General features: G+C 38.4%; 1 protein-coding gene across 1 annotated transcript in view; it reads left to right on the forward strand.

Annotated features, from left to right (window-relative positions):
* Positions 1 to 21,453, forward strand: part of TG (thyroglobulin) — a 141,213-nt gene that overhangs the window by 51,327 nt on the left and 68,433 nt on the right. Inside the window, exons 32-39 of the mRNA XM_053996854.1 lie at positions 867 to 978; positions 1,477 to 1,556; positions 3,059 to 3,202; positions 5,819 to 5,884; positions 15,016 to 15,150; positions 15,988 to 16,152; positions 17,276 to 17,498; positions 19,887 to 19,980. Coding sequence (XP_053852829.1) covers positions 867 to 978; positions 1,477 to 1,556; positions 3,059 to 3,202; positions 5,819 to 5,884; positions 15,016 to 15,150; positions 15,988 to 16,152; positions 17,276 to 17,498; positions 19,887 to 19,980 — 1,019 coding nt within the window. The remainder of the gene's footprint in view (positions 1 to 866; positions 979 to 1,476; positions 1,557 to 3,058; positions 3,203 to 5,818; positions 5,885 to 15,015; positions 15,151 to 15,987; positions 16,153 to 17,275; positions 17,499 to 19,886; positions 19,981 to 21,453) is intronic.

Consider the following 21,453-nt stretch of genomic DNA (forward strand, 5'->3'; position numbering starts at 1 on the left):
GAATGAGTCTTAGGATGTGGTGGTGCAGGGGAAGGTCAGGCTGTTTGGGATGTGGTTTTTCATTTTCAGTTCAGAATGGAAAGAAATTAACCATGAATTTCAGTCTGTCCACCTCAGCCATTCCCAAGTCAGAGAGGCCAAGTGGATCTCAAATTTATATATCAGTTTTTAGCCCTTTTTATAATATGGGTGAAATAGGAATGTCATTGGAATGTCACAATCTGCCATTAAATTTTCTATGGTAGCAAAAAAAATGCAAAAATTGAAAGCGCTGAGTGTAAATTTTTTTTAAATTATCTTTTTAGCAAATTCAGAGCTATAGATGTGAATTTTAACCTTTGCTCTGTGAATATTTGGGAAGTTCAGTGTTTTTCTCATAGGGCACATGTAAGGAAGCTGAACAAACAAGCCTGTTTTCACTGTACAGGAACATGTAATTTTGCTATCACAAATGTAAAGGTCCGCTGAACTGAGCTATTCAGTCATGTCATTTTGGGGAGCCCAAAGGGCAGCATGGGCTGAATAATGCATGAGCACACTGGAGTCTTCCAGTCTGGAGCTGTATCCCAGTTTAAGACCTCATGGAAAAAGTAGCATCAATACAGGTCTCAGAAACAAAAGGCCTGGCTGGAAGTCTTTCCTTGGTGATGTAATTTGTGAAGCTTTCAGAGCCTTCACTTGGTGAATTTTTATCCATCTTCAGGCTTAACAATCAAAATGTTGCTGTGATAACATAAAACTATCTTTTAATCAACCAGAGTCAGCATAAAAGCACAGACTGGACCCCTACCATTTAATTACTTGGCCAGTATTTGTATATGACAAAGTTAAACTGATTTTTCCAATTTTGTTTTTTTTCCTTCCAGTCACTCTTAAAAGTTCTGTGAAGAGCTTCTACACACGTGTACCATTCCAGAAAGTAACGGAAATCTCAGTGAGGAATAAGACTGACATGAGCAGAAAAGCTGTTTCAGATGGGTAAGACATGAATTTTCCTTTGTTCTCCTTGGAATTTTAACCATGTCTGGAATTCCAAGGCTGTGTTATGCAGATACAGGTAATCAAATGTATTAATCCAAGAATTGCATTGTTTAAGAGTATTTAATGAAGAAAAGATAACATATGGTTTAAAGGATATTTATAATTGAGTTATAAATAATAATCGATATAATTATTAATTATATACATGAAAATTGTTACTTATAATGCTACTAATTACTAGTTGGCCTGTTAAATCTCTTGCCAATGATACACCAAATCAATTTAGGCTGATATTTTTAGGGCAGATATCAAAATGATCATCTAAATTAATAGATATAGTCTGGTAGGTGTATAATAATCAAGCACAATTTCATCTAAATATGGAAAATGTATGGAAGTGTGTGTGTATACTGGTTCTTCAGCCTTATTGTGAAAGGCATCTCTACAGGTTCTCAGTGTCTAATGATACCATGGGTAATGTTTTTCCTTTCCTAGGTTTTTTGAGTGTGAGCGTTGGTGTGATGCTGACCCCTGTTGCACAGGATTTGGCTTTTTTAATGACTCCCAGCTGTCAGGTATTCCCCCCGTTTTTGTTTATAAAATAACTTCAGTCTTTCTTCATTATCCAAATTTTACCCTTTTTTTTGCTCTTTAAAAGTGCACTTTAAAAGCTCTTTCAGATCTCATGGAGCTCTCTTCAGCACCTTTTTGGTTAACCATAACCATTTCTAGGAATGATACATTCTACATTTCAGAAATTATTAAGAAAACTTCATGAGAATGAGTCCTTAACAGGCTGCAATTCCAACAGCATAAAATTCAAACTGATAAAACTCCAGTTTTTTTCTCATTCATCAGCCTATCTTCAAAAGTGTTGCTTGATTTCTTTTAGTGATTTTTCCCCCTTTTATGTTATTTCATTTTTTAAAGCCTAAAGGACTCTGAAATCCAAATATTACTGAAATTAGGTGCACGCAAGCACATCATGTCTGTGGATATTCTGGGGCAGTTTAGCCTTTTGGCTTTCTTGGTTGTCTGACCTTCTCTGCTCCCAAATTTTAGTCTTTTACTTGAGGAAGTCTTCAGCTGGTGTTTGAAATTGGATACCACCCAGCTCAAAGTCAATGAAATGGATTTTAATATATTATTACAAATTCAGATTTAGGCCACTGAAATGTGGCCTAACTTTGTTTTTGGTGGAGTCATGTGCTAACTCTCCCTGAGGTCACTAAATGTGCTCTTTTTATAATGCATTTTGGAATCTGAAACTCTCCAGAAATACATATTTTTAATTCCTTTTTTTTTGTTAAGCAGACAAAATTTTCACTTGGTCAAAAGTCAATGGCTTAGAAAATTAACCCAGTGTATTTTAGATAAGAATTAATGTTCAAATAAAAAATAGTTGATAGTTTTCATGTCTCCTTATGATCATATGAAATTTGAAGTCTTAACTGAATGCAACTTTGAGTTTCTTTAAATACTTCTAAAATAAATTAAAAAAAATTAAGGTGCCCAACATGCAAAATGGACCCATTTTTAGTTTATCTGATTAATATTTAATATCTATGACATTTTCAGACATCCAGTCTTGGCACTCATATAGTTAAGAGAACTAGTAGTAATTTTAACATGAGTTGAAATCTTCAATGAAACTGTTTTTCCAATCCTCCATATTTTTCAGGAACAAAATTATTTACACTAGGGCTTTGAAAGAATTTTTATCTTTATGCAAGTAGGGGACATGTTTCAACATACATGCAGATTTTTAATTTCATTAACATAAAAAGGCTCCTTGCTCAAAGAGTTGTGACTTTTGCTCAGTGAAATTCTCTGTGATTTGGATTATAATGGATTTTTATGCTGGTACCCACCTTCCCTCATAATGAATTCAATGGGATTTTTCAGCACTAGTTTCAATTACTTGGCTCATTTCAGGTATTTCCTTTCTTTGATTTCTAAGTCAGTTGAATTTCACTTAACTCTCAGTGGAACCATGCTGTGTTCTTTTTCCTCACAACACTATCTAGAAAAGGAAAATTTTCCTCCTTATTGCTATAGCCATGTGCATCCTTGGCAGGTGGAAAGATCGTGTGCGTGACTCTGAACAGCCTTGGAATCCAGACCTGTGCTGAAGAAACAAGAAGTTCTTGGCACATTTCAGATTGCAGTTCACCAGATGCTGAAGTCAAAATACACCCATTTGGCTGGTATCAAAAGCCTGGTAAGTGATGCAGGACTCATGACTTTTCTAACGGGTTTCTGCACATTGAAGTTTATAATTTAGCTTCAGTGTGTAAAAGTTCCAGCTTCCAGCTGTAGGAGCCATGTGCAAGGACCACAAGTAGACAAGGCAAACAAGTATGTGCAAAGGAAAGAAAGGTGCAATTTAATATCCATTTTAATAGAAAAGGAATAGCAATACCTCAAAGATGTATAATTTAATTTCTTAGATTCTATCAGAAACTTGTGGCCAATGTCAGAATTCAAATATATTTTGCCTCACTGAGAAGTCCTGGTCAGAAAATCATTCTTTGCTTCTCACTCCTGGGCTTATAGTTTTACCATCCATGTGGATACATAATCTTAAAAGGTTTGGGTTTGCTACAGAATTTAAAATTCACTTCTGGTTGTTTTGGTAAAGAAAGGACCAAGACCAAATTCTAAATTAGACCTGTATTTTTGAAGTAGCAAGAAGCCATCAGGTGTTTAAACAGAAGAGATGTTGTTTTCTCAGGAGGAATCAAAACCACTCCTAGTCAAGATGGATTTTATTTTCTCTGGAGAAACAAAAGCTTCATTGCTTTGTTGAAAACTTTAAATGGGTTTCCCATTTGTCACACTCCATTTGAGCAGGTCTAGTTCTACTTTGTGAAGCTCTGATTTCACATAACTGAAAGAATGAGGAAAACAATTGCCTGCCTGAGTTTGTCTCCCTTAATGGGAGGACAGCCTGTTTCTTGGTCACACAAACACAACTCCTGAGCAGAGAGCCCCCATGGGGGCAGGTCTGGTGATGTTGACAGAATCAGGGAAAATTTTTGAATAAGGAATACTTGTTTTCTGCTTTTATACTGGATTATACCCCTAGTTTTTGCAGAGTAGAGAAGGGCTGATTGTCAAGAGGGGGGCACAAAGCATGGATATATATTGTCCAGAAAATGTGATAATCCAGTTAAAGCTGTGTAGAGATGGATCAGATATTGTGGCAATACCTTGTATTTTACAGTGTTGATAAATGAAACCTTCATTCACACTCTAAGTGTCTGAAATGTGAACTCAATGTTGAGCTTTTCAAGTCTTGCACTGTCCCTATGCCCACAGAACCATCCATGTCCTCTTGTGGGGCAGTCCTTGTTAAAGGGTAGAGCATGGAAACATTTTGGAAGCTGGGAAAAGGTGGGCTGAGGGTCTGGCACTGAGAGGAAGGGAACAACACCCTGGTAAAGCAATGGAAGCATCCTGATGGCAGGGGGAGTTGAGATACAGACATGGGTAAGAGTGAAGAAAACAAAGGCGGAGTGAAGAGGGGACAGCAGAGGTTTAGATACACTTCCATTTCTTGGAATTGTTTTCCCCTTGTTGGCAAAGAACCAAAAAATAATATAGGCTGTTTCTGACAGAGGGATGATGAAGAGGAGCCCGGGTGTATGCAAAGTAGGGAATCTTAAGAGAGACAGTGACATTTCCTTATGCATTGAGAGAGCTACAGATGTGTTTCCACCATAACACACAGCAGGGCACAGATGTTTATGCAAATGGGGATATTTACAGACAAAAATTTGTATCGGTTCTGCTGGTGAGTTGAAGGTCTGAGAACCAGGAAAAGGAACAAAAGGGTTCTGAGACTAAAAAGGAAAATGAGTAAAATCTGAAGGAGTGATTTACTGTAGGCAGTGGGATATTAGCATGATACAGCATCTGTGGCTGTATTCCACAGTTTGGTTTGAGGAAGGTACTTCTGTCTCTGTGTTTCATAACAGGCTAAGTTGATGTGTGATCTGTCTGCTGCACGGCTCTGCTCATGAGCAATTTCATTTTGTATAGTCACAGCTGTAGCTCAGTCAAAAAGGAAAACAGAGTAGCATTTCAAAGACTTTTGGGTAGGCCCAACTCTTCACTGGTGTTAATGGGAAAACCGCTAAGTGTTTAGAACCTGCATGGGAAATACATGCTGGAAGGAGTTAACAGAAAATCTGATCTGTCTTCATCTTCTGTAGGGGTGGTCATTTATTATATCTTAGTGGAGAATTTATTACTGGTTGATTGGCCAAAGTGTTCTACAAAATATGAATGCACAGGGAAAACTTCATTTTTATTATTTGTGATTACAAAATATTTATGGGAGGTATTAGCAAATGAGAAGGTTTTTGTATGGAAATGAATATGAAGTTTGGTGTATGATGAATACTTATTTGAACTTCAATTTGGGAAGTGTTGTGCTGGAAACTGCCTTGTTTCTAATTCATATTTCTGAGAAATTCCAGTTTGCTGGAAGCAGAGAGAATCTCATGTCTCTCCTGGTGCAGAAACTCGAATACAGAGAGGGGCACAAAAAAACTACAGAAATACTGAAATGAGTTGTTCATAATTGCATCTCAAAAAGCTTTTGTAGAAATGTTTATAAATACAGAAATTTAGGGAAGTCTGTTTTTTTGAGCTGTACGAGCTCAAAAGGATTAGATAGCACAGCAGCCTTGCATCCTTACTCTTGGTGTTTGTGGGGAGAAGATGCAACATCCAGGTCCGAGAAGTAATACTGGAAATATTGAGTATCAATTGCATCTTAAACCTTGAAGTATTATTGTTTTCAATTGTGTTGTTGTTTTTCTGCTTTTAGCTGACTTGAAGAGCACCATTCCCAACCTGTGTCCACCTGTTAATGTACCTTTCAGGCCAGAAAGTGGTAAGTGTATTTATGAATTGAACAAAACCAAACCCAAACATCTCCCCCACCAAAAAACAACAACAAAAAAAACCAAACCAAACAAACAAAAAAAAAAAAAAAAAAAAAAAAAAAAAAAAAAAAAAAAACCCAAAAAAAACCAAAACAACAAACAAACAAAAAAAACCAGCAAAAATCCCCCCATCCTCTATTTTGCTCATATTGCTAAAAAATCACACTATAATGAAAGTGTTCCCCATGAGGTCACTCATTTAGATGTATGCTCATTTTCATTAATTGTGTACCATTTAAAAGAAAGAACTGTCATGTCCACAATGCTGACCTAATTTCTCACTCACTGCCACATGATACAAAATATTTGGCAGGACTAATGAAAAAATTTATTTATGAGTGTGGATATCGCATCACTTTCCAGATACAATGAACCTTATGGTACTCACATGCATTATTTTAAAAGTGGGTGGATCTTCTTAGTAAATTAAACTTAACTGCTCTCTTCAGGGCTTTGTGTCTACTGACCCCTAAAAATATATGCAAATTGTCAGCAGCTACAGGCTTCCCTGAAGTGTCCTTTCCAGAAATACACTGCATAGCTGCAAAATGCTGTGTGTAACAGAAAGGAAGGGAGTGAACTGCTTATTAGAAAACTCAATTTAACCCTCCAGTTATACTGAAATGAGAAGTCACTTCCATCTCTGCCTTTGATTTTCTGTTTGATCTGAACAAATATTTCATCTGACTGAATCTGTCTTTCTTTAAACTATATGCAGCTGAGAATGCAGGAGACTTGATATTTGTAAAGAATTTTCAATACTTAATTTAGAATTTATTATGACCTGTCTTATCATCATGTCCATAACCACGAGTCATGATCAAGTTTGGTCTATTTTTTAGTAGAATTTGTGCTTTTTAAATGATCATTTTAATGCAATAGAAGGAAAACTCCTATCTTTGTAGGTAAGCAGAAATAATTTTTGTGTAAAACATTTTGAAGATGTGGTGGGGTAGGCCTGGCATGTAGGTTGGGCAATTCAACTCCTTTGCAAACTGTTTTTCCCATGGGATGTGTAAAACAACTTCGCTGAAACTTTCTTCCTCCCAGAGTGAAGCTTGGTAGTAATTTTGTCATTTTCCTTTTATGTTTTTCTCGCTTGCTTAAATCTAGGAAAACAGTGCCCTAAGCAGCACTTAAGAAAATCAGGAAATTAGGTCTTTCTGCTGTTTGCTTTTGACTGCCCAGAAGAGCAGCCCCAGCAAGTGATGTGCTCATCTTTTGTAATACTCTGATCTATCAGACCCATTTCCAGGTCATCTTTCTAAATGCAGAGCAACTCGGGATATCACTGGTTTGCAACCCAAGCCAGCAGAGCTTCCCACAAGGGAAGGGCTAGAGTGGTTGTCCTGGGGACTGATAGTGGTTAGGAAAAGTCATTTAATTACAGAGCACAGCAAGGCTTATGCAATGGAATGGAATGGAATTCAAATTAGCACCGCTTTCCTAGACATTCTGGGGCTCTGACACTACTGGAGAAACACATTCAAAATGCAACTGGACACCATCTGTCCCTATGTTCTGCCTCATTTTGATAGTAAAAGTACCAGACTGCTTATTTAGGTCAGATTGTTATCTGGGCTATATTGTCAGAGGTTTTAGAAAATTTTCAGAAACATTGTTTCCAAACACTTTATGATTGTATGTTATAATATAACATACAATTACATACATTAATATGTGCTATAGAAGACTAACTGTTTTAGAACTGGGCATCACACAAAAACTAGCATTTACTGAATTTTGTACATTGTGGTAATACTTGTACATGGGGATAAAAAATTACTGTGGCTGCTCTGTGGTAACCAGATGGTGAATGTGAGAAAATATCACTGATTAAAGGGCACTGCCATGAGTGGATATGTGTGTGTGTGAATGTAAGAGTATCTATACATATAAAAAATACAATTTTTTCCATCAAAAGATCAGAAAAATATTTAAATTTGCATACTTTGCCAGAAGGCTCTGTAAAGTTGTGAAGTTAGTTTTATGTCCAATCTAGAGTCTTAACTGGAGCTCTATTAAGGCTTACATTTAATCAAAAGTTAATGCACTGACTGCCTCATTTCCGAGTCAACCAGTTTGCAGTGCTCAGGACAGAGTGCCCAGCACTTTGCTTCCTCCCATTTGCAGTCAGGATGCTGCTCTATTCAAAATCTGTGGTGTCTGCAGCCCCAATGTGTTGTGAAGAAACCCAGATGAGCAGACTTATTTTCAGCCTGGTGGGAAGTAGATGCTTTGTCTGTTTTACTCGTTGTTCTTCTCAAAGGCATTGTAGGACTATAAAACAACAGAAAGATCTCAACAGGTTTTCACAAATACATGGATAGCAAAAGGCAGGAAAGGGAAAGTGTGGAGCTGCTGAATGGGGCAGGAGACCTGATGACAAAGGAGATGGAAAAGGACAAGGTGCCTTTTTCACCTCAGTCGTTCCTGGCAAGTCCAGCCTTCAGGATATTCAGACCAGGGGGAAGACTGCAGCAAGGAAGTTTTAGACTTAGAGAAGGAGGATCAGGTCAGGGACCAAGCTGGACATACAAATCCAGGAATGCAGAGGGAGCTAGTTAATGTCATTCTGAGGCCACTCTCAAGTACCTTTGAAGGTGATGGGGGAGATATTTATTTTCCTTCTGTTTCCTGGTCTGGGCTTTTGAAGAAGTTCCTCAGCAGTAATCACCATAAAATGTCTAGACCTTTGAATCTGCAATGACAAAAATAATTTTCAGGAGCAACTTCTTTTCATATCTTGTCCTAGAGCAGCCTGCAGCCACTAGGGAGATGCAAGAAAAGACCCTTCCCTATGTAAGGTCAATTCTGGGAGAGACACAGCAAAAGGAGAAGGTCAGGGTTCTTCCTTTTCTTTGTCTTGTACCAGAGTGTTCATCCAGCAGCCCCTTGCAGCCCTGTGATTTCTCTCAAAAGCCTGAGGCTCCAGTGGGCTTTCCCCAAATTATTGCCCCTACAAACAACACTGCTGTGTGTTTCTAACATTCACTAGATACCCCATTAGCCTGTGAAAAAGAGGGATTAGTGCTCTCTAGTGCCCACTACTCTTTAGCAGGAGGGAGGTGAACTGCACAATGTCTTTCACCTGAATTCTCATTGATTTGTTGTTGCCTCAGCAAGTTTTGCCTACTTGCAAAAGCCTTTCTGCTACAAGGCTAAAGTCTCCAAGTCATCTCATCTCCAGGCTCTAGTGTGTGTAACTGAATGCATGGTTTTCATTTTTAACTGAATGAACACTTCCATTTACTTCTGTACATCTATTGCATGGAGCAGAGCAGGCTCCTGCTGGTGTGTTGTGATTTCCTCATAGTTCCTGTTATCTCAGAAGTGGTGCTTGAAAAATTGATAGCCTGGACTGACTGGGAAAGTCCGCCTTGTTATGTTTGGAGCACTTTTTCCCCTGTAGAAGTTCATGTGCTGTGATGACACTGAGTATGGAACCATCTGTGGGGAGTTTCAGGTATGATCTGTGACCTTTAACAATGGGAGGACAGATGTTATTTTAAGACTGCCCATGCTGAAAATGCTCATATGTCATCCTGCAGTCTTGGTTTACTTAGGCTGGTATTTAAACAACTCTCCTCAGTTGTGTGAACATGGAGGACTGTCTTATAAAGAGAAAACAACCAGGTCTCATCATTAGGTTTGAGATGGAACTACCTGCAGCCAGCTGTAAGCTAGGGGAGATAAGAAAATGGGGTTTTTAATTATATAATTTTGTATTGTTATTTTCCAAATGTGAAATGCTGTTATTCAAACAGTTTATGCACAAGGGTTTGAGTTTTGGAAATTTTTATGTGTTTGCAAATTAGTCTGAAAGAAGCAAAACAATCTATGAGACATATTACCTGAATTTATAGAAGGAATACTTGTGCTTAGAACAGACTGGAGAGCCTGAAAATACTCCTTTGTATGTGGGAGGAACAAGCCTGATGATTTTTGACTTTGTTATGAGATTTATTAAATGTATACAGTAATTGCCTAAACTTTAATGAATATTTTTGTCTTCAGTTCTAACTAGAGCATGTCTATCTATCTTAGATTTGGCAGCTGTTAGGAGGCAGTGGCCCTTACAGGGTGGCTCCTGCATGGCCCTGTGGATTACAAACAGATCATGTGGGCTCTGTTCCCACTCCATGCAAATCAAGTAATTAATTGAGAAACCACCCAGGCACGTGGATGTAATGATCTTAGGCCCTTCCTGCTCCTGCCCCCTCCCTATGATCCCCTAGTGATTTATAGTCATTCCCTTGAGGCAGGACTGAGCAGAGCAGTGGCTACAGGATATTCCAACATGGGAATAAATTTCCCATTGGGCTATGTCTGCACATGGGGTATTTCCATTCTCAAGAGAGATGCTGATGGTAGTACAAGTGCTGATGTAGCTGACTTTGGTGATTAATAGTATAATTTATCTTCCTGTTTTCCCACAATGGTGAGTATTTGCCAGAGACATCCTTAGTGTGAAACAAAGACAGCTTATTTTATCCAATTTTGGGAACTGATTTACCATGCTCCCACACAGCAAGTTTGATCTCTGACATAGAATTACTCTATCTTTGGTCTTAAGTTTGATTTTTATTGTTTGTAAATATGAGGATTTTAGCCTTTTGAAAACAGCTTATTTTAAACCAGAATAAGTACCTAGTACATTTTTAATATCCCCTTACTATATCATTTGCTATAATTGGCATCCCTAAAGGAGACAGAAAGCTTGTATTTAACAGGAACATAACGAGATTGCTCCCTGCTAAAGGCCATAAATACACAGTTGTTATTTTTGAGACTTGCCTGAGGTGTCATTACAGTTATTATGCAGAAGTTTAAAGAAAATAATTCATTTTGAATTAAACAAATTTCAGTGGATCAACAAAAACAAGAAGTAGTTATATTTTAGGAAGTGCATATTTTCTGCAGCTCCACTCTGAATTGATGATTTGCAGGCTTTGAAGATTGTTGGTATACAGACAGGTTAGCAGTATGTTGAAAAAAAACTTCTGAAAACTAGGAATATAAAGCACTGAGTTCAGTCTGTAAGCATGTTTTGGGTTTGAGTCAGGGGTATTAAATATGGCTCACAAATTTCAGAATTAAGATCAGAATTTGTCTTTCAAACATAAATCAGGCATACTGAACCCAGAGGTCTGATTTATATACCTTCTTAACCTCATATTGACCTCTTCAGCTTCACAAGTTTTCTTTTAAATTTAACTTGTTATTTTAATGCACTTCCGTATCTCTGTTTCCTTAGATCAAGTGTTAAATTTTGCAGCAAACTCATAATTGATGCCTTTTTTTTTCCACTAAAGTCAGTGATGAAATTTTAGTTGACTTTATAGCAAAGATTTCATAATCTCTTTGCCAGGAAATCTATTCCAGTCTTATGATCTTGTGACTGCAGTGGGAGCAGAGTAAGGCCAGCGTGAGTCTTTTTGCAAATCCAGTCTTAAACCTTGCCTACCCAAACAAGAACATCTGGAAGAGAGAGGCTCTCTATATGGGACATCTATAATTTTGAAATGAAAGTTACAGGGATGGCTGGATTCAGAGGGCTGTAATTATCCAATGAAAGCCTTTGCCAAAATGTGGGTTGGAAGGACAGCTCTTAACCTATATATAAATCAGAAATGTCTTCCAGCCCATCAGGTGCACTGTGCATTGCCAGGAGCACGGGTCCAGCCTGCAGCTTTGCCTTGTGGGAGCAGTTTCCACGTGAGGCAAGTTTAGATCAGCCATGGAAAGTTGTGTTTTGCTCACAGAATGAAGTGGGTGTGCATGGCTGTTGCTGGATCTGCTTTCAGGAGAAGGGAAGAACCAATATACAAAATCTCTTTAGCAGCTCGCTGCTGGCTGTCAATGTCCACCGGGGTGCCACGCACAGCTCTGGGTTGAAGAGGATTGCTCTGTTGTTAAAATAAGCATTAAGGTTTTTGTGTCTCTCTGCATCTGGGGTCACCTGGGCAGAAAAAGGGAAAATGAAAAAAACTGAGAGTCTCAGCATTTAAATCTGACCTGAGATCATGAATGCTTCATCCAGGATGGAGGATGAAAAAAATCCCAAAACAATCTAAACCCCAACCCAACCCAAACAACCTGCCATGTGGGCATGGCAAGGGTCATTTTTGTGAGATTTGGGGCAATGAATAATCAGTTTAGATAGGAACGTATGAGCTGTGGATGTTTGCATCATGAGTGGTCACTCTTCCATATCTAGCACAGGCTGCAAAGTGCCCAGTGTGCCTCATATGTATATAAAAGGTATGCTCCTGACTTGACTCTATCCCACATAAAGGGATAAAATAAATTTCTAATGTAGAAGTAGAAAGTTTAGCTTGTGAAATTAGGTATAGGAAGCAAAATTCAAGTGTCAGAGCTGTAAATCCAAAAAGTTTATTTTGTTTTTGTGGATTCATTTTGAATTTCCTTCCTGAGAGAGCAAGGACCCCTCTGAATGTTTGGCCAGTGGGAAATGGAGGCAGTGAGGAGGGTGAGACTTGCCTGAGGTCACCTGGTGAGTCAGGGAAGCTGTGGAAAGAGAGTGGGGAAATGTCGTCCAAAGCCACTGGTGCACCCAGATTTTTGTGTTACAGTGGAATCCAGACAAGGCTCTCTTTTGAAAGAACCACAACTGGTAATTTGAAGCTTTGTGTTTGAACCTCGAGAGATTTTGCTTGTTCCGGTAGTAGGACCTCAGCTGCTGGTACTGTAGACAGCACACAGATGGCAACATTGCTCTTAGGTAAAAACAAACTTTGAGTCATATTGATAAAAGTAATATTTTCTTGTTCTTCAGGGAAAAAAAAAAACCAAAAAAAACCAAAACACCAAAAAACCACAAACTGAAAACATAAATTGCCAAGATTCAGTCTGGAAAAGAAAGACCTGGAGGATCTAGTAATGGAGGCAGAAAATCTCTGGAGAGGATGTAATGGTTAATTCTCTATCACTTAAAGTTGATGTCTATTTTTAAGTATCTTTCTAAATAAGTGCCACAAACTGTCACCCTGGATGTAGAGGCTGAAGTTTTCTAACATAGGTCATGCAACAACTCATAGTGGATGTTTTTCAAAAAGAGAAACCATTGACAATATGAAAAATAGTAATTTCTACATGACTAAAATCACTCTGTTCCTCTAAAAGAATTGAATAGTCAGTCCTTAAAGGGAAGAAAAAATCCAGTGCAGTGAGTCTGTCACACAAGTCAAGCTGTGACTGCAGGGTCACTGCTCCTGACTAATTCAGATCCCCTCTGATGTAGCACTGCTGATGACTTTGCCTCTCTGTGACTCAAGTAAGCTTGTGGTGTTAACATAATACTGCAACACCACATTAACCTTCATTTCTACTTCGCTGGAGACCTTCAGCTTCTTTCTCATAGAAAAGCTGCTCACAACTATAAGAGGAATGGAATGATTTTGGTTGTAAAGGACCCACGGAGCCCAGTCCTGCTTTCTTGCTTCTAATTCAAAACCTGAACTTTGTGAAGTTCCATGGAATACAGAAGGTCAGTTCATCACTCCATCAGATGTTCTCTTCAGCAAGGGGGATGGCAAAGGAGCCAAGCCCTAATGCAACAACCTTGGTAATGGTGGTAGCACATCAGTTTTTTTCAGTTTGTCCTTTGTGAGATAATTCATGCTTGAGGTTTACACTTCCTAGGGAAGGATTTACCCTGCAAAAGAAAAGACTTTTTGCATCATTGTAGAGTCCTGAATTGTGGCAGTTACCCTGTGTTGTCATCAATTATACAATAGTTATGAAATCAAATTTAGTCTCTGCTATTCCCTGCCTATTTGCTCAAGGAGGATGCAACCAGCCTTTTCTGTGGTGTTTTGGGTCTTGGGTTTTCATCAACTGGACAAGTGTGTCAACACCAGGACTTTCAAGCTGAGTGTTTGAATGCCAGACCTCATCCTCAGGTCTGATGTTGAGTGCTGTGGTCAAACTGTCTTTCTGAGAGGGGGAGAAAGGAAACTTTGGCCATCTTTGCCAGTCACTGACTTCTCAGTAGAATAAAAGAAATGTTTAATGAAATGACAGGTCATGACTTTCGTGTCTGTGTGGGTCAATGAACTCAAGGGCAAGACCTGCTCACTAGGAATAGCAAAGGAACAGCTCACTCTACTCTGTCCTCACCCTACAATTACATGGAGAGGGCAACACCAACCTACTGTTTAGGACTCAGTGGCCACAGCAGGACCTTTTGCTTTTAAAATATATTGAACTTCTGAAAGGAACTAAAGTAATTAAAGGCCCATTCTGTCCCAAACCTTCTTTTTTTGTCTTCTGTGTGCAAAACTGAGAATTCTCAGATATTTTTATCTCTTTGTGTATGAGAAAAGAATGTTTGTGGTATTTTTTTTAAATATAGTTTGAGACAGAAGGACAATTCTTGAGGAATATCAGAGTTAGTACATATGTGTATATGCATGCTCACACAAGTGCATGGATGTTAAATGTATATATGGGAATATACATATATGTAATGCATATGATTATATTTACACATATGCACATATTTGTGTATATATATGCCTGTAAAATTGAGTGAAATCTTAATTATGTAGAAGTTGCATAACATTATATCTGTTCTTAGAATTTAGTATAATTTTGTCCACCAAATCAAATTAAAATGATCAAATTAACCTCCATTTACTTTCCAAGAAGTTAGTGTCTGTTTCTGTTCAGGAACTTGTATGCAAGCATTAGAACCCATGCCCTTTAATGTAATTAGGGCTGTTCAGAAATATTTTATTTAAATCAGTTGGGTTTACCTTCAAACCTGGATAAAGCTGCTCTGGATTTTCCTGTTTCTTTACTAAACACCTTTGTAAACAAATTAATATCTGACCTCTGAACATAGGATTGGACCTTCAATTAAAGGCCTTTGAATATTTAATTTATTCATGTCAATTAAAGGCCTTTGAATATTTAATTTATTCTCAGTTGATGCAAAGGAAGATGTCATTTGTTCATTGAGGAACTCCCCAATGCTTTTAACTCTTTATTAAGTTCCTCTGAAATTTTTACTGCTCCTTCTAGTTATATTATTTTTTTATGGTTCATTTTACAGAGTATATGGATACCTGGCAACCCTTAAATGTGTCATCTGTTCTCATGGATTCATCCATCTCACACTTTGAAGTTGTGCATGTTAGCAGAGATATATCTAATGACTTCTACACGGCCAGAGATTTTTGCCTGTCTGGTAAGAAATGGTCATTCACAGCTTTCCAGAAAATACTGACTTGTGAGCCTGAAAACCAAGAACAGCTTTCCCACTTCTGACATAGATACACTGATTTTACTTGTCTTTAAAGACTATCCCAGCATTTCCTAATCTGAGAGAGGGATTCTGAAGCAGTTTAGAGGGAGATGCAATAGATATAAAATGCTGTAATATAATACAGTAATTAGGTAATTTTGACACCTCTTGGGCGTGGAGATCTCTTACATCTCCAGGCATTGTACAGCTGGGAGAATATTATACCAAATAATTAAAGCAACAATGTCTTGTTTTTCTAAAGAACCACTGCCATTTGCTAAACCCACCTGCCAACACCTAAAGCAACCTGTGGCAGGTTGAAGCAGGGATTGAGCTGTAGTAACAGCAAAGAGAATTGCTTTATTCTACAGCCTGACCAGAGAGAAGAGTCCTTTAATTTCACGTGACTGGGAAATCCTCAATGCCACAGAGTGGTAGAAATAAGGGAAAGTTCCCACTTACTCACTGGGGACTGTTAGAATTCAGATGAGGTTATCAGCACTTTATTAGATTATATATTTCTCCTTCAAAAACCTGTGATAATAGTTCTTTTGCTGCATTATTCCATTTTAAAGCCAATATAAGCTTCTGTCCTTTGGCTATTTTGGAGAATGTTCTGGGCATTTGAGGACATTTATATCCCATTACTCTGAATTACATCATATCCTTGTTGCTTCACCTGTTGAAAACCTTTCTTTTAAGAACAGTGTAACACTGTCAAAATGCAAAATGTGAGAACACAGTTTTACCTGCTCTTTTTCTTCATGCTTCACCTCACAGCTTGTTCAAAGAACCAGTCATGTACAGTGGTTACACTGGAAATCCAGCCTTCAGCCATAAGGTGCATTTTCTATCCTGATACACAGATGTGTGCACATGGCCTGCAAGGGCAGAGCTGCTGGGTTTTACTCAAAGAACCTGCTACCTATATCTACAGGAGACAAGGTAAGAGCAGGTCAAAGCTGTGGAGTAAGGACCTCAACTGTGATGCTCAATTCTTGTGAATGGAGGACTGAGGAATTCCTCACCTCATAAAGCAATATGGATGTCTCCTAGACACTTGTCCATGGCTGCTGCAGAGGAGTTACAGCCAAGAGGATGGGAAAAATGTTCCCAAATACTGTTTTAAAAATGCATGAAATTGTAGTGTTACCCTCTGGTGGTGAAGCAGGCATGAGAGAGGAAGTCTAGTTAATCAAAGATGCTTTGAAATGGCAGAGTAGTAAAACCAAACAACAACAGTAATGCAAGTCCAGCTCTTAGCTTCATCTGCAGAAGTTGCTGTGATATGCTCTTCCTTTTAAGCTTGGAGAATAACACTACGAGTGTTGAAAAGTCACTGTAAATTGAAAGTATTAAGGACAATCTCTAGAGAAAACATAAAACTAAACAGATATCCCTGCTCCTTAAACAGGATGAAATAATATTTTAAATAAGTGAAAAATATTTGAGAGAAAAAGAAGTTGTGTAGACAGTGTAGATAAGTAAAAATTCTGTTGTTTGGTTACATACTTATTTGAAAGTGTAGGTTTGTTGGGTTTATTCCCCTTGATTTTTAAAGACACTGCTTTCTTTTTATGTAATAAAAAAAAATATTTTATTTATTAAAGGTAGTTAGAACACAGGTGACAATAAGGGGAAAAGGAAGAAAATTTTCCTTTTCACTGAAATTCCGTAAAGTCATTGAGAACCTTCTAGGTTGAAACTCAGTGAGAGAAAAAGCAGTTTATCATTGCCAAATAAAACAAAATCACAAACTGAGATACAAAAATAGACTTGTGTGTTTATTGTTTGTTACAGATTTGGTTTTAGTCCCGTGACTTTTAATTTTTTTCCTGCCTATCAAATACATTGTTTTAGGAGAAAAATAGCAGGAGGTGTCACTTCACTGTGTTTTAATGAACTATTTTATAGGAAAACAGTAAAACTAAACAGTAAATTTATCTGTGTTTCATTTAAAGAGGAGACACTTAACAGTTTGAAACTATGGGAAATGGGACTAATTTTCATTTCTGAAATTTGAAACTTGAAAAAACAAATTATTTTTCCTCTGCTCACCCTCTGATAGATTTTCTCCTGCCCATTTCTGAATCGGATTCAACCCCAAGAGTGTACATCCCGTCCCACGGATATCTGATGGGCAAATCCCAGGTGATCCACGTTGGCTCAGGGTGGAGGAACATCAGCCAGTTCCTGGGGATCCCTTACGCTGCCCCTCCCCTTGGCGAGAGGCGCTTCCATCCCCCAGAGCCGTTTGCTTGGCTGGAGACCTGGAATGCCACGGCGGCTCGGTAAGGAACCCCTGATCACCTGCTCCAGCCAGGGCTGGGAAAGCTGCTGGAGTGATGACAACAATATTCATGTCCTTTCTTGCAAAGCAACCTACAGAGTACAGACAGATACTTTGATTAGCAAAGAGAATAGTTTCTCCATCTATATGTTAAAGAATGCAAGCACCTCAAGAGAAAAGGCAAACTCCTGTACACTCGGTTGAATCTCTGCATAACTCCCCACCAGCTGTCTGCTCTCAGTCCATTTTCATTCTGAATAGTATTTATATAGGTATTTATTATATTTATACAAATAGTTTTGCTCCTGCTGAGCCATGCACTTTTACTCATTTAATCCAAGAGAGCACTTCAACACTGATGTAACCAGAAGCTGTGGGCCTCATATAGAAATTCTCTGCCTGGTAGTGTCCAAGAGATCAGGTTGAAGAGCCCAGAAAATCAATCTCTTCTGTCCAAAACCTATTGTAAGGCAAATTCTTGGGGAGTTGAAAGTGTATTTGGCCTTTGGTTGTTCCATCTTTCAGGATGCTCCAGATGTGTGAAGCCACAGCCTCGAGTACTTTGCAGGCATCTGGTGGGATGTGACTTTTTGTTTCCTCAGATGTTCAGTGGTGTTATTTTAGCACACACAACACCAGCTTTTGGTGTCTGAGCCACAGTCTGGGTTTAGTTAGACCCACCTGCCTCTGTGATCTCCCCTTGAAGACCTGGGGTTTCAATGAGCAGCCTGGCTGAGATTTTCAAAACAATTTGGGGAACTTTGTCAATCTGTTTCTGTCTTTTGAATCCACAGTGCTTGCTTAGTCCAATGAAGAATTTGGTTATTATCTTTTATTATTCATTTAAGTTTGAAAAAGCAATTATTTGAGTTTACACTTGGGGAATTGGAGAGACCTCACTTTATGTATAGAAACTGTTGATTTTTTTAGGATTCTATATATTCTGTATTGATGCAAAATATTTATGTACAAGAAATTCACATTAGCACAGGGCCATTATTCATGGAAGAGATATATTTATTTATCAGCTTGGACTTGATAAAAGACTTTAAAAACTTAAAAAACCCAACCCAAACCAACCCAAGCCAACCAAAACCACCAGCCAGCTATTGGATTCTCCAGCTCCTGAAAGAGCTGTGGACTTGCTTCAGCAGGTGGCAGCCTTTCTCCTGGGAGCTGGAGAAAAGAAGCTGTGATCACAGGTGATGATCCCTGCTGCCCTGTGGAAAGCTGTATGATTAATAATGTAATACCTATTGTCCTGGTAGGTTTCCTACCTGGGAATTTGTATTTTTTCTGCCAAAAGTGGCTTTAGCAGTTTTTTTTGTTTTGGAGATGATGTGCTTTACTATGTCAGTGTAAAAGTTGTTGAGTGACATCACCATCCTAGGAATCTCCGGCTTTTGGAAAAAAAAAAGTTAGAATTCCATTAAGTCTGGTCCTTTTCCTTGTAGTTTTCTAATAATTTCTTTACAGCTTTAGGACAAAATTTTACAAGGGCATTAAAAATGATAATTTAGAAATAATTCTCTGAGCTATTACCATATTTTCTGAAGCCTCTTTTAGCTTCTTCAGTAATAAATTGTGAGTTTTTTCCATAACTCATTGTGTGGTAGGGATAAAGCTGTAAAATAGAGGAACTGGCTTCAAAGTAGGTTATCACTGAACAGCAAAAATCATCCACTTGATTCAAGTTTGATATGTTTGAGCAGAAGAATCTCATTCAGATGATGGCCAGAAAATAATTTTCTCTATGTGGTTGGCTACTGAATTTTTATTGAAAGGGTACTTTAAACATTAATTGACACTGTTAATGGTCTGCTATGATGCTTAGAACAAAGAGATTTTAAAAATGCATTAAAATTTTGAAGTTACCAAATTTTCCCACGGACCATTAGAAATTAAATTAAACACTATGAAATGTAGCCCACAGACCACTGGGAAATAAATCAAAATGTATCTAGCCCACAGATTATTAGAAATTTAAATAAATAACCAGCATATCAGCAAAAGAGTAGATTTTGTAGGTGTGCAGGGGAGACTGTGCCTGTGAGCCTCAGCCCTGCTCTCTTTACAGCTGGTCCTAATTTTGTGTAGTTTATGTGAAGTGTGGGTTTTTTGAAAGCATATTTTTAAGTTTTAAGCTTTTTTAAAATGAGGCAGGGTTTCTGAGGAGGGGTTCTAGGCACACAAATGCAATGCATTATGTGTGTGTATACAAACCCACATAGCTGTTCTTAACTTACAGGTGGGCACAGTTTTAAATGAGATCAAGATTTATAGATTTAAAAGTTTTATTAGCCTAATGCATCAAAATATAAGGAAGTAGCAGCAGTATAAGAAGAGTAAAAGCCTTTTTGATTGTAACTTTCTCAATCTGTGTCTCTAGGGCAGCATGTTGGCAGCCAGGAGATGGAGAGGCCCCATCACAGTCTGTCAGTGAAGACTGTCTGTATCTGCACATCTTTGTTCCTGCCACCACTGTAAGTAAGAGATGTAATTAAAATCAAATTTTTTTGTAGCTGGGGATTGTCTCTTTCCAAAGTGCTTTTAACTGGCATGAATGGCTGTTTTGCCTGCGTAGTTCACCAAGCCTGCAAAGTTAAATTAGGCACTCTGGTGTCTTTACTGGTACAAGAATATTCCCTACAGGCTTTGTGTGAGCTGTGTTGGGTGACTTGGAGGAAGCACACTAAAAAAGCTAGAAATAAGAGAGAGACAGAGAGGGAAACAAAACACCAGAAGAAGGTGACAGCAAAGGAGGAGAAATTAAGGACAGAGAAGGCAGAGTTCCTGCAAGCAGACCATCTGTCCAGGAGACAACAGTGCAATGCAATACATCAACATTTACCAGCAGACAGGGGGCTGCTGATGTTTTTTTTCACCCTCCTCTTTACTGTTCCCCTGTTGACATCTGTGGGAGGTCTGTTGGGAGAGTGGCAAGCAATATTAGATTTGTGGCCAACTCACAGAGCTTAAAAATAAATGTTTCCAAAAATGGCTGGGCCACTGGTACAATATGAAGAATTGTCATTCAAAAGTTCTTGATTTTCTCATTCTAAGCAGATATAAAAGAGAGCTGCAAGTTAAACCCAAGCTAAAATGATTGTCCAGCCCCTGGGGGGCTGGGGATGAAGATGCTGAATAACATGTGAATCCCAATGAGGAGTGGGCCCAGAGACAGGAACTTTTTCTTTCCACAGTACTGGCAATTTTCAGAAGGTGATGGTAGTTGTAATAGAAATTTATGAATCTGTCATACTGCATGTCTAGAAAGAGCTGGTTTTGCAATCTGACAGCAGCTCAGAGAGTCCCTTGCAGGCCCATATTAATCATCAGAGAGACCAGCAGTCTGTCTTATCCCTGCAGCAAGAGGCTGTCATTTGCCTTGAGTGCAGTCACCACTTATTGAAAACATCAGGTCACTGTCCCAGGCAGTTTGCCATCTATGCAAGAGCTGCTTTCAAGATACTTTATTTGAAAGCACTGTATTTTCCACCAGACTAAATAGGCTTGTCTATTCTCCTTCTCAGTCCTGTGAACTGAATCTCTCCTGTCTTTTGTAAAATTGTAAGGTAGAAGTAAGTCCAATCAAGAAAATCAGTTTCACATGCAATAAGTCTAGTTCAGGAGAGAACTAAAATTTCTGGTTTTGCAGAAGTAACTGGGAACAGAAGGCATAGAATTTTCCTGTCTCTTTTTGTGGCAAGCTCTATTTTTTGCTCACATGCAGCTAGATAGTTATATATTTTCAGTCTGTGGAAAGTTAAATTAGCTAATAAATATGGAATATAAAATCTCCCAGAGAGCAGTGAATGCAGAGGTCATTCAGAAGCATTTTGAGCCTCAAAAAGAGCACAGTGCAGGGACTGCTGCCTGTCACCAAAGGACTCTCAAAGTGTCAAGCATTGAAGTAGGTGAATGACATAATTTTACTTCCATAGCTGCTGTACCAC

Source organism: Vidua macroura, chromosome 1 (assembly GCF_024509145.1).
Source record: "Vidua macroura isolate BioBank_ID:100142 chromosome 1, ASM2450914v1, whole genome shotgun sequence".
In the NCBI taxonomy this organism is placed as follows: domain Eukaryota; kingdom Metazoa; phylum Chordata; class Aves; order Passeriformes; family Viduidae; genus Vidua; species Vidua macroura.